Below are 14144 nucleotides of genomic sequence, written 5' to 3' on the forward strand. Positions count from 1 at the left end.
GCCATAGGCTTAAAAATCAATTCAATTCATGACTTGAGTGGGCCACACCACAAACAACAGTTGAGAGGGGCCACACCACAAAAATCAAGTCAATTCATGACTTGTGTAGCACACAATATATTTAGGAGAGAGAAATCCACTGTATCTTGTTAGAAATGGACCAATGAAACCCATTACGTTCAAGTTAGGTCGAGCAACCAGAGACCCCAACCAGAGCCTGACCGAAGTTTTATTGGGTTGGTGTTTGCATAGCCCAAACCTCAGACAGAATAAACCCGCCCGACATTCAGCCCTACCCCTCGTACTTTATACCAGTAATGTTCACATTATACGAACTTCCACACAACCTTTCCAGAAACTGTGTCACTTGTGGATAACAACCTAACTGCGCTAGAGGTGAGGCAATCATGATGGTGCGTTGTTAACGGACTTTTCATGGTTTGGCTCACACATGGGGTCCATCTAATGAGTGTATTTTTCCAAATTTAGCTCTACAGAATCTTTATAAGTATACCCCAGATTTTGCATGGACTGGGATGTACAGGCATGCATTTGATCGTGGTGCAGACCAAGCATACAAGCGTACGTGTTTATGTTCATCTCTCTCTCTCTCTCTCTCTCTCTCTCTCTCACACACACACACAAACATGTTACCAGAGACTACATGCCATGTATTGAAAGTCGGGGTTTGGCAGTTCCCTATCAATATTTTCAAATTTTACAAAAAATTAACAAAAAAAAAAAAAAAAAAAACCTTACATGTACTGAGAAACATGCATGCATGCCACTTCCAAACATGGTCCCCAAAAAAGATGTAATGATCTCCATACATGCAGATATAATCCAGGCGTGTACCATCAAAGTGACACACCATGCATGTCTTTCTCTCTACTCCTTCATAGATACCTCCAGTTCTCCATTTTCTTGGTGCGTTTGGATGTACACCCAAATCAAAATGTGGTCGAAAAAGAAACTGAACTGAGTGTGGATTATCAGTGGCTGGTTGAAACGAATGAAATTGAAATTGACTCTCCCCGCCTGGGATTCCTGACGTAATTCCAAATGTAGCCTTTATTAATCACAGGTTTCTGTGAAGTTTTGTAAGTAGACCACCATGACTGTTATATCATCCTTGCAGCCTCTACTTGAAGAAATATCTACCAGCGTTTTGCAAGATTCAATGGAGTTTTTGTGTCTCATCACCACATCAACTGCCTCCTGATTAGTTACCTGATTAACCCAAATTAATTAAAATTAGATACTTAAACGCATCGAAAATGAACGTCTGCATGGAACGTAAGGATGAGTTCTAGATCATTCGTACCTTTTCCCACAACCCATCAGAAGCAATTATCAAGAACGTAAGGATGAGTTCTAGATCATTCGTACCTTTTCCCACAACCCATCAGAAGCAATTATCAAAAACTCGCAATCCGATGTTAGCCGAAGCTGATTAGTTTCTGGCTCTGAAATTATCCAGTCCTTTAAATGAACATCTCCGATCGCTCGAGAAACTGCGAGTGAACCTTGAACTCTCCAGACACCATTGCAGCAGTTGACGTAACCTCCCTGAAACAGATTCATGCACAATGTGTTATTATTGAACTAATGCAGAGAAAAGAATGTGGTTGTTTGTAGAGATCAGAACCATTGATTTGCAGGGCTAAGATATGTATGGACAATATCCCGAAAGGCCAAGGTGATGGGACTGGTGCCCATATGATCAATGGCCTAAAATTGACAGTTGATTCAAAAATTAGGCCATTATCTCACAACAATCAATTGTCGGAGCTGTCCAATGTTCTCAGGGTGGCCCACCAAATCAATGGTTCCTGTCACTATGTACATTTGTCACATTGATTGTGAGGATGATGGAATTTCATAGAACTGTATCAAAGCACCCTCGTCATTCCCATCACTCGAATCATTTCTGAAAATGATTTTATGGATTACACCAAAGAAATACTTGTGCAAAAGCCTACCGAGTTCTCAATCCGAATCCGCTCATCTTCACTCTCGGGGCGGTGGTCCCTCGTGAGTGCATTCGCTATGCCATTCCTACTCAAAACCACTCTACAATCACCGACATTAGCTACATGTAACTCCCCATCCTTCAGAAACACAGTGGATGCGCAAGCTCCACTACTCACGCCCTGTTAACAAAACCCAATCAATGTAAATCACGTTAATCTTTCAATGATAGAAAGTAAATCTATCCATCTTAACCATGCCCCTTGAATTATGTAGGGAGTGTTTGGATGGTCAATTGAACCAAATTGCAATTCACTCAACTTGTTACCTCCCAAAAGAAAAAAAATAAAATAAAATGGGAGTAGCATCATTTTAATTCATAATTGTAAGACAAAGAAAGAATTAGAAATGAATACCTTCGAGGGAACTTAAAGAGTAACACCAATATATAGGTAATAAGATGGGGGAACATAGGCTTTGACAATTTCTCATGTGCAATTGTTGAAGGATCTAAAGGGCAAGAGCAAGGCACAAAAGGTCAACCATGGAGGTTGCTCAGAAGGCCTAACTGAAGTTATGGCCCTTAATAGAGAGTGGAACAACGAAACAAGATTTATGTAGCCGAACCCAACAAGCCATAAGGCTTAGCTGATGCTGATGCACTTGTTGATCATGATTAATTGAAATTTCCAACTTGAACTTTAGCAACCACAATTGGGAGGCTAACCCCACTTTGGTCATTTACTCTAAACTGATTTTTTTTTGCGATTCAATTCAATTGATGATCCAAACACGTTCAATTCAATTGCAAAATTAATTTCTTTAAGAAGTTGAAAATTTCAAATGGAGTTGGTGGTTAGGTGCCATACCTGACTAAGAAACTCCTTATCTGTGGTCAAGTAGCCTGCCCTAATTGCTTGTTGTACTTGGTCTTCTGCCTCTTCTAGATTCCTAATAGCTGTTATAATATTCTGTCCCAGCTTCTCAGTGACATAGTCCACGGCTGCACGCCCTCCGTGCCCGTCAAAAACACCAAAAAACGCCTGGTAGAAAATTCCAGAAAACTATTAATATAATTTTCTAGTAATCCATTTTTAAACGTTAGGGTGTTGTTATAAGACAAAATCCACAATAAGATTAAAAAATGTTGTGTATGAGAAAGAAAGGTCGGTTTTTCCTTTTCTTTTACCCTTCACAGACCTAACAATGGTAAAAAAAAATAAAAAATAAATAAATAAATAAAAAGAAGAAGAAGAAGAAGAAGAAGAAGGTAACATAATCCACAAATGCATTTCAAGAGAAATTTGAGAAGGCCCATGTGAGGAAATATCACACGTTTCTACAATTACCGGATATTAATCAAACCCCACAATAGAAATTGAAGTACCTGTGTGACACACACGTCTCGCATGGCACTTTTTTATTTTTTTTTACATGCCTCATGATCCACCTGATGAGTGGAACAACTTGATTTCTGGGCCAGGGCATCTAGATGGTACAGCCCACCTGTTGAGCTGCTTGGATCGAGTAACTCGAAAATAAACTCAGCATGTCTAGACCCAACTAGCTTTCCATGAATTCTTATTTCTCATTTGGGGTGTGTTTCGTTGAATCAAAATCATATAAAACTTCATGATATTTTGCAGCCTTAGTTAGAATTATGTTTGATAAAAATAAAAAGAAACCAAGATATTATATGCTTTTCTCTTACCTGTTTGGAGTCTCCTAAAACATCTGTTATAACACCATAGCCATCTTCCATGGCCTTCCTCCCTCCTCTCCTAGATACCATATAGAAATCTCTCCCTTCAGCTTGAAATTCCTTCTCACCCAAATCTACACTCACTTCATCAAAAACTGAACTTCGGTAAGACTCTGGTATGGCAATCCTTGCCGGCCTTTTCCTCACCTTGCCGAGGACATTAACTTCTACCACTTTGCTTGTTGCCGGAGAATTAAATCCTTGAGGCATAGAAACCATTTTCTTTCGTGGACACTCGCTTGCTGCAAAAGTAGCATCATCTCTCATGGAACTCTCCTCTTCGTGGCTTCCACAATGTAAATTCTCTTGTTGGTTTTTCTCCGTGGCGAAAGTTATACCTCCTGCCACGTGATCGAGTGGCCAGGAACATGAATTCTCTCGCAGGCACTTCTCAGAACATGATACAAGAACCGGGCCTCCGGAAGCCAAGGTGGGTAGCTCAAATCTCGAATCCTCAATTGGGTTTGTTTCTTTACCTGAACTTTCTTGCTGGCGATTCACAGGTGCGAAAATCACACTTTTCGGAGCGAACACTGGTGATCGAAGGCCTGCCCATGAGAAAGTAGGAGAAGAAGATGATGAAGAAGCAGAACTAGAGCTTAGAGCCATGGAGACAGCCTCTCTAAGGACTGGTAGAGTGTGCAAGATGAGAGAAATGAGAGAGAAACTCCATAGAAATTCAGCCAAATCTATCATCTTGGGAAGTCTTCCTCTCCTTCGTGCTCTCTCTCTCTCTCTCTCTCTCTCTTACTAGCTTTGGTTTTTTGGGCTCTCTCTCTCTCTCTCTCTCTCTATTACTAGCTTTGGTTTTTTGGGCTGAGAAGTTTTCAGACTATGGTTTGGGTTGTTAGGGTTTTTGTTTTTATAAGGAGTGGGAAAGACCCGTGAAATCTTAATCATACTGAAAAGGATTGGAGAAGGTATGGTTTGACTGGTCAACGGTGAAAAGATCATGAAATCCAACGGATTTTGAATCTGTACAAGACATGAATACTTCCATGCGAAGGAATTGGTCGAAAAGCAACCCTTTCTTACCGCTCAAAAAGGTTATGTCCTTCTCCCTCGCCGACTATTTGCCGATTATTTGAGTGCTCTTAATCTCTCCTCGCCGTACATGGCGACAGCTCGGATGGGCTGTCCCACCGTACACGTGGCATTTATCTCCAATCCGAACCGCCCATATAGTGGGACCTGCTGGAGATTGGGTTCGTGCTCAAAATGAGATTGACTGGGCGATAATTCTGGTTAATTAGTGGTTGGTTATCTTGTTGAATTTGGACCGTAAACTAATTTTCACAAATCAACCGGTTTAGATCATGTGTGGGATTTTTAGCTGTGTATCATCTAAAGTAGGTCGTACTATTTGGACGGTTTGGATATGATGGGCAAGCCGCGTGTATGGTTGGACAGGTCACGTGTATCCTCGCTAAAGGAGATACCATGGGCCTGGTACGCTGGGAACCTAGGTGGGGCCCACCGTCATGTTTTTGAGAAATCCACTCCGAGATTATTTTTTTTGAGCTCATTTTAGAATATAATGCCAAAAATGAGCCGGATACAATACTCAAGTGGACCGAAAACGTAAGGATTGAACTTCCACAGTTGAAATATTCGTGGGGCCCAAAAGTTTTGAATCAGTCTAATATTTGTGTTCTCAGCTCATCCCAGTAGGAATGGCGTTATGAACGGTATGGATGCAATGTAAACATCACCTTCCACCCTAGGGAGGTTTCAACAGTAGTATTTTCCCTACCCATCTTTTCCTTTAGTGCGGCCCACTTGAGTCTTGGATCTCTCTCATTTTTACTCTCAACACTTAAAATGAGCTCAGAAAACAGATGAACGGAGTGGATTTCTCGAAAACATGACGGTAGGCCCCACATAGGTTCCCACAGCAGGAACTCCCCGCGAAAGGCTTTGGACCAAATCCGCGTCCCATTGCCCAGTATGAATTTCAGGCTGGTCCATTCATCTTGCATGCGTTCACATCTAAACATTCAATCCAGTCCCTGGATAATTGTTTAAGCCGTCCATTTTTTTATATTAAATGTACATAGGTGGACCGATCGACTGATGGGCCACCTTGTAATGAGCAGATAGTTAACAACAACTGCCGATATAGGCATTTTAAAATCGTTCGATTAAAGATTTGTCATGGACCGGACAAACATTATGCGATTGATTGAATAGTTATCAACATCCGATTGGTAATTTTTTTGGATGGCTTTGGCTCATCCAAAAGTGGCCCACTAATTAGACGGATCAGATCCATCCTAACATTGCAAAAATTAAGGGTTTTGTACGGGTGATGCATTGTATACTACATGGTACTCCCAAGCTTTGGATCCTTAACCTCAGAAATAAATTATAATACAGTTTCGGGTATCAATCGTTGTCATTATTTTCAGATCTAAGAGCGTTTCATTTGTCTTTCGCATGCGAGTAAGGAGGCTTATTATTAAAGAAGGCATGAAACACGCATTGCATGGAAATATCGAAGGAGTCTTAATGTGAATGGAATTCAATAGTTGATACATATGGGGCCCGTAGTTTGGTGAACTAGACCATTGAACTCGTGGCTCCCCTCATGGGCGGACAATGCCTAAAGAATCTCCTAGATCCAAAAGCTCTTAACCATTCAATTGTGGGACCCACGTGCATGATCGAGAGTGTTCCTATAGATCTATAGCCAGTAACCCATGGTTAGAAAATTATAAAGTAGGTTCTACGGGCCTGTTTGGCCGGGCGCATTGGAATGGATTGGAAGCGATTGGATGGTAAAATCCCGAGATATGCCAAACGTGCTAAACAGACCTGGTGAACTTGTCCCGGGATATAGCAATCCCATGGATCTTAAACCAATCCACTGACATCACCATCTTTACTTAAAAATTGATCCCATCCCTCCTAATCCCGTCCAAACGTGCCAGGGGCTTGTTTGGTTGGACGGATTGGAAGGGATTGGAAGGTAAAATCCTGAGATATGCCAGGCATGCCAAACAGACTCGGTGAACTTGTCCCGGGATATAGCAATCCCATAGATCTTAAATCAATCTACTAACACCACCATCATTACTTAAATCCATCCCATCCCTTCCAATCTGCCTGGCCAAATAGGCCCTTAGGAAAGAAAAAAAAAGAATATAAAATTCTAATGGTTGATTGATAAATCTTATGGTTTTGAATTCGGTTGCATGTTTGGTATGAGTTATGCATGCTAGAGACGACAATGACTCAACTCAAACTGAATGCCTTATGACCTCAGGCACTAAAATCAATATATTAAGATCGGATCCGTGACAGTCACCATGACTAGTTAACCACTAATTGCTTAGAATCAAGCAATATGTGAAGAAGAGAGTCAATACTTCTAATGAGTTCTTTTTATCTTTGGAGAAATAACTATTAATTAAGCACGTTATAAGTCACACTCTTTAATATAAAGCAAATATAAGTAAAATTAATAAAACTAGGCTAAAACTGATCAATTAAGTAAATAAGTTTTAACTATGGTCAGTTGAAAAAGTAAATGATGAAAGTTAATTTTTAAAAAAAAAAGGATAAATGACACCAATTTGTTCATAACAAGATGGTTGTCACGAATAACTATAAATTCATATCAAGAAAGTCATTGAGCACAAAAGCTGGATCGTCTCCTCAACTAACTTCATGGCTAGACATAACAAGAAAGTCGTCAAGCATGAAAGCTATATTTCATGTTCAACGGGCTTCATGGTTAGATAGTTGTCAATGACGATAGTCCATTCATCAAGGATTGAGCTTCATTATGCAAGACAATCATAGTTCGTAAGAAATGGTGGACGTATGTTCATCACACGGCTAGCTTGGCGGCTGGACAATTGTTATGACAACTGCCTATTTGTCACAAAGGACCAAGTTCCAGGGCAAGACTGTCGTGGCAAGCAGAGATCTTTGATTGTTGTTGGAAAATGACAACCTTCTTACTTCAATCAATGGAGTGACAACCTATTCATTGCTTCGAATCCTCACTTCATGGTGACTAGTCATTGGAACGACTATCTATTCATTGCTTGGATCCTGATTCCATAAGCAAGGATGTCATGGAATAGCTATTTGTTCGTCGCTCGACTAGGTTTCATGGCGCGACAGCCATAGTTAAACGACTACCTGTTTATGGTTTGATCGAACTTTGTGGTGAGATGATAGAGAGAAATTTTTAGGCCCCCAGTAAGATGACCTCGCTAGTCATTCATTTGAGATGTAGAGATCTTCCTAAGTCCAACGACATGAACATGGGCCGAAAGTCTCTAGCTATCATATTTTAATCCAATCGATCCTTACTGATTTGCAGCATTGTGCTAGTTAATAGATGGGGAGTTGGATTGAAGAAGAAGAAGAATGGTAATGATGATGACAAATGTCTATTGTAAACAGAGGAAAGGCAAATTTGGAGTCAAATAAGTAATGTTGTGTTGTATTAGAATATAGTGGGCCTTAAGCTCTTTATTCTCCGTTGAATTTATGTGTAAGGCGGTTTGTTAGAGACACCATTTAAAATTAGCCTCCAAAATCTTCTCTTGATTAATTGGCCAATTAATAGATGTGACTGATTGCACTTCTAACTCAAGATAAGTTTACCAGATTTTCTTCCAATCAGTTAAAATCCGGGCCTATACTTACCTTGGCCAAGCCTCCGACATCCCTAATGGAAATGGCTTGTAATAGGAATCTTCATCTGACCCTGACGCCATGTAAGCCAAACATAAAACCTGCAGTTAAACGTAGCTTTCGTGAAATTTTGCCCTTTTCATCCCGCCTACAGCCACATTCATAGCTTTTTTCTTTAGCCATGCAAGGGTCGTGGTCCACCCTTCAACCATCATTTCTAGAGGTGAATTACTTGCCACCCCATCATGAAAGTTAGACTGGTGGTCCAAAGCTAAGTGGGACCCACTGCATGTTTGTGAGAAATCTACTCCATTCATCTATTTTGCTAACTCATGTTAGGGTATGTGCCTAAAAATGAAGCCAATCCAAAACTAAGTATGCCACGCAACAAGAAGATGGTGGGGATTGAACGCTCACCGTTAAAATATTTATAAGATTAGAAATTTTGTATCAAGATAATATTTTTATTTTCAGTTTATATTAGTGGTAATGATGTTTTAAGAAGTGGACCTTGGAAATGTTTCAACGGTAGTCATTTCTTTCCCCACTCTTTTTTTTAATTGTGTGGTCCACTTGAATTTTGAATTTATCTTATTTTTTTACTCACTAACATAAGCTGGCAAAATAAATAAACGGATTGGATTTCTCACAAACATTGCAAGCAATCTAAACCCCATTGCTATATGATCATTTAATCTTAAAAATTCTTTTGAGCGTACCCGATCCACAGATATACCCATCATGTGTTTGGTTTGGGTTGGTGAAACATGACCATCCAACGGTAGATTTCCAACATAAAATAAAATAAAATGGAAAATCAATACGTTGGCGTGGATCGTATCAAACGAGAAAACTTCACCGATGTATTCCGATGACTGACACACTTAAAAGAATCGCCGACCAATAGCGCGAATAGAACGAGAACATAGGAGCTGACCGGATCCTGTCTTTGTCAGCCTATTTCCTTTGAGCTGCTGACGTTGCAGGTTGAGTTCCTGATAGCTCCATGTCGGCATCTGCAACGGCCCCATTACGCGAGAGAGAGAATATGTTGACTTGGTCGGCCACATGATGAATTGGTCAGGCTCCTCTACTTTTGATTTTTTCTGAAGGAATTACTTCATAGTGTTTTGTCGCCTTCGGACGCGGATTAGGTGACCATGCTACAGGTGGAAACGGATTGGCATGCTCTGTGGGGCCCACCATGATGTATTTGTTTCATCCATGCCGTCCATTGATTTTTTCTAGATCATTTTATGGTATTGGAGAAAAATGAGATATATAAAAATCTCAAGCGGACCACATTATAGGAAACAGTGATGAATGAACTTTGACCGTTTAAAACCTTTTGAGGGCTATAAAAGTTTTGGATCAAGATGATCTTTGTTTTTTCCGTTCATCTGGGTCTGTATGACCTAATCAATAGATTGGATGACAAATAAACAGTACAGTGGGCCTTCGGAGGTTTTTAATGGTGGATATCCAATCACTATTGTTTTCCTGTGGTGTGGTACACCTGAGATTTATATCCGTCTAATTTTTGGGATCAGGCCTAAAATGATATGTAAAAATGAATGAAAGGAATGGATGAAATACATATATGATGGCAGGGCCCACAGAGCACCGACCATCAGCCACCGGGCTGATGGCAGGGGGAGCAACCAATCCGTTTCCGCTGGCGGTGGTATGTTGAGGACGTGGATTTGGTGGTGTTGCCTGTGGTGGTGTGCGATGTGTTGGGCGTTGTGGGGGCCAGTATGATATGATATATTTTATATCCATGCCGTTCATCTATTTTGTAGCTCAGTTTAAGGACTGGTCCCAAAAATGAAGCAGATCCAATTGCAGGTGGACCACACCACAGAAAATAGTGGTCATTGAATGCCCGCCATTAAAAACTTTTTAGAGCCCACGGCAATGTTTATTTGCCATTCAACCTAGTTTTTTGGATAAAAGGAATATACAAATATCAGCTTCATCCAAAACTTTGGTGGCCCATAAAATTTTCAATGGTTTTTAAGTTTATGTCCTAAATAACCTGACAGATGGCCCACTTAAGTTTTCGATCGACCTCGTTTTTTACCGTATGAGCTTGCAAAACGGATGGACGGAGTGGATTTCTCACAAACATCTTAGTGGACCCAACCACATTCACAGGAAATCCGCGTTTTTTGGTGGATTGGAATATGGCTCAGAGACTGTGGTGAATGGCAAGACCATCTATCACGTTACCCCTACTGACCACCTGTCACCATCAAGAAATGAAAATGACAGGACAATTCCAACCATTGGATCAGCAGCCTGTGTTCAGATAGAAAGTAAAGAGCAACACACTACATTTTCTGCTGTTCACATGTTAAGTCGTTCACTGACTGAACTTTTGGCTAAAATCCATTTACAGCAGGGTTCAATCAAGGTATTCAAAATTGACTACGTAATTGAAATGGTCATAACAATTATTCGTCACGGGATTGAAACAGCTCGTGACGGCCATTGCGAAAAGGAAAAAATAAAGTAGTAATGATCCGTGACGGCTCGTAATAACCTGTAATAGCGCATAATGGTAACAGTGGTGGCCGTAACGGTTCTTAATAACATGTAACGGCGCATAATGGTGACAGTGGTGGCCGTAACGGTTCGTAACTCGTAACAGCCCATGATTGTAATAGTGGTGGTCGTTACCGCCACCGCCGCCGTTGCGATCTGCAAACATGGTTTCATGACTCAACCCAGTTAGTTTCTAATGCAAGCCAGGCCTATCTAGCTTGCCGCCTTGAATCTTATAGCAATGGGTTAACTCGGCTGACCCAGCCTGACTCGGATGATTCAGCCAAGTTGACCCATACGACTCGTCTGGCCAAGAAGTCATGGTCAGCTGTCATGCAGAACCCATATGGGTGTGCCTCGATGAGTTACTAGTTCTGGCATGTGGGGCTTATGGCTGGGCAATCCAGACCATTGATATGTTATGGATAGCTCTTGATGGACCATGCTCCACATAATTTCCAAACTGAGATAATATACGTTGATAGATTGTTCCAAGCTGAAATTTTTGATGGGCATGCTCTGCCGAAGGTGCAAATCAACAGATCAATGGTCTGGATTACCAAATCATTGGCTTTATTTGTAAGAATTGGCCATCAGGGACGAGTCACACCCTACTCAACCGGTATAACTCGGCCCAAGACCATATGACTCAGTCCGAGTCACTAAGTCATAGAGCCATGGGCGAAAATGCTCCACACCAGACATTGCCTAGCATTTGTCGTCGTGCTTGAGTCCGTTGGTCACAACTTAGGCTCACCACAACCCACATTCAGAATGGTCCGGTGATGTTGAAGTGTGCATTTTCAGCTACACTGTACATGAGTTGAACTGAGTCGAGCTTGGCACAGCTCGACTCGGCTCGGCCACTAGCTGACCTTAGCTCGAACTCGGCTCAGCTTGGTCCTCGAGCCTAACTAGTCAGCTCGACTTGGTTCGATCAGCAGATCAGGCCAATTCATTCTGAGCTTGAGCCAAGATTGAGCATGTGCAGCATTTTCTCAAATTTATAGTGCAACTTCAATTTCTCACTGTTTTTGTAGCAGTTTATAGGTATTTCATCAAACGCTCCGTAGGCAACATCAAAATCAAAATACAAGAGTATTTGTTTCATATCTATATCTTCCTCACCGCCAGACGACACTTGGTTGAGTCATTTCATCAAACACGTAGTGAGCAACATCGATATTAAAATAACCGAGTCATCGAACTAGTTTGATTTGAGTTCGATTCGAGGTGAGGTTCGATCCTAGTCAATTCGATCTCGGACAAATTCAAAGCTCGAAAATTTTCCAAGCTCCAAAAATCAGCTCAACTCAGCTCGAACTCAGTTTCAAACCAAGTTGAATTGAGCTTTATTAAGTCGAGTCGAGCGAGTTAACTAAGCTAACTGGGTTCATGTACAACTCTAATTTTTAGGCACTACACTGGATAAACAGATGATATGATCATCCACCGACCGTCACTAATAAGTAGAATTGAATGTGGGCCCATGAAATTAAAGTTTTAATGGATCAGATTCAACTCCTCAAATCAATGGTCTGGATCATCCTTTCGGTTAGATTATTTAAGTTGGTCCCAAAATCTCCTAGATGGAATCATGATAGTTCCAACCATATGTGGTCGCTACGGGGAGATGCATGGAGAACAAACTCATCAACATCGGACGAGACTTAGCTGCCACTCCAGATCCAACTATGTGCGTGCGACCCTGAGCGCAGGGCTATATATCTACGCCGTCCATCCATTTTGCCAACTCATTTTAGTGCATGAGCCCAAAAACGAAGCAGATACAAATCTCAGGTGGACCACACCTGTGGTTGATCTTTGATCATAGTTGAACGGATACTATGTTCAATCATCACTGTTCCTGTGGTGTGGCCCACCTTAGGTTTGGATCTAAATGAGCTGGAAAAATGGATAGACGGTGTAGATAAAAAAACATACATCATGGGAGCCCACAGAGAGCTTATCCAAAGCCCACGTCTCTATCGAATCCGAGTCCAAAAACGTGAAGCGTTGAAAGTGAAACAGTCATCCATGAATTAATGCGTTGGAATGGGTTATCCTACACAACACGTCTCAATAAATAAACGGCCGGAACGAGAGTTGAAACAGTCTCAATGAATTAAATCGGCTGAACTGTGTATTCTAGTATGGACATGGACCTGTTTGTTTACTCTGAAAAATCATACTTGACGTGGAATTGGAAAAATGCTCAGTATTAAATGTTGTTTGTTAAAGTAGAATTTGAAAAGCACTACGATTTTTCATTGAATATTTTCCGCAATAGGAGTTTTGGCTTAATGGTGAATACGGAGTGCCTTTCATAAATTTTTCTATATTAAAATAAATAAATAAATAATTGCTTCCAAAATTACCTATATTCAAGTTACTACGGAGATTTTGTATCTTTGAATTGTTTGCCTAATACATAACCAACTTTTAACATGTGAAACTTTTTTATGCCCCATCAAAGTTTATGTGTTTGATCCATACCGTCTATCAACTTTTTTAGGTCATTCTAGAGCATGAGCTCAAAAATGAGGTACATGCAAAGCTCAAGTGGACCACACCATAAAAACTAATGAAAATTGAATAACTGTTATTGAAACTTTCTAGAATCAAATGTGATGTTTATTTCCCATATAACCTTTTCATAAGGTCACACGTACCTGAATGAAAAAGGAAAAACATAAATTTCAGCTTGATCTGGGCCTTCTAGCCAACTTAGCCTTATATCTACATCATTTTTTATTTTATGCCCCCAAATGATATGAAAAAGTGGATAGCCGATGTGGATAAATCATATACATCACCGTAGGCCCCGCAGAGCCACTAACACGGACACCATTCTCTGCCACCATCACTAGATTGCGGATGGACACGGATTTCCTGCTAAAGCCTTTCCCACGAGGTTCTTGGGCCAGGATGTAAGTGGGATCCACCGTGATGTTTATGAGAAATCTAACCCGTCCATCCATTTTTCGAGCTTATTTTAGGCCATGAGACTCAAAAAGAGGAGGATCCAAAACTCAATTAGGCCATTGGAGATGAAACAATGAGAAAGGAATGCATCTAGTTGAAACCTTCTTACGCTCCACCTTGATGTTTATATGCCATACAACCCATTTATAAAATCATGTTCACTTAGATGAAGTGAAAACACAAAAACTGATATCGATACAAAACTTTTGTGGCCATATAAATATTTCAA

General features: G+C 40.7%; 1 protein-coding gene across 1 annotated transcript; it reads right to left on the minus strand.

Moving 5' to 3' along the window:
* Positions 1 to 666: 666 nt before the first annotated feature.
* LOC131242768 (probable protein phosphatase 2C 74) lies at positions 667 to 4485 on the minus strand. Its single transcript, XM_058241631.1, has 5 exons — positions 3683 to 4485; positions 2841 to 3014; positions 1983 to 2153; positions 1390 to 1569; positions 667 to 1230 (listed from the first exon to the last, which is right to left on the minus strand). Exons 1-5 carry the CDS (start codon positions 4427 to 4429, stop codon positions 1075 to 1077), a joined length of 1428 nt encoding a protein of 475 aa, XP_058097614.1. The 5' UTR covers positions 4430 to 4485; the 3' UTR covers positions 667 to 1074.
* Positions 4486 to 14144: the final 9659 nt, after the last annotated feature.

This window comes from Magnolia sinica, chromosome 4 (genome assembly GCF_029962835.1).
Source record: "Magnolia sinica isolate HGM2019 chromosome 4, MsV1, whole genome shotgun sequence".
Lineage (NCBI taxonomy): Eukaryota > Viridiplantae > Streptophyta > Magnoliopsida > Magnoliales > Magnoliaceae > Magnolia > Magnolia sinica.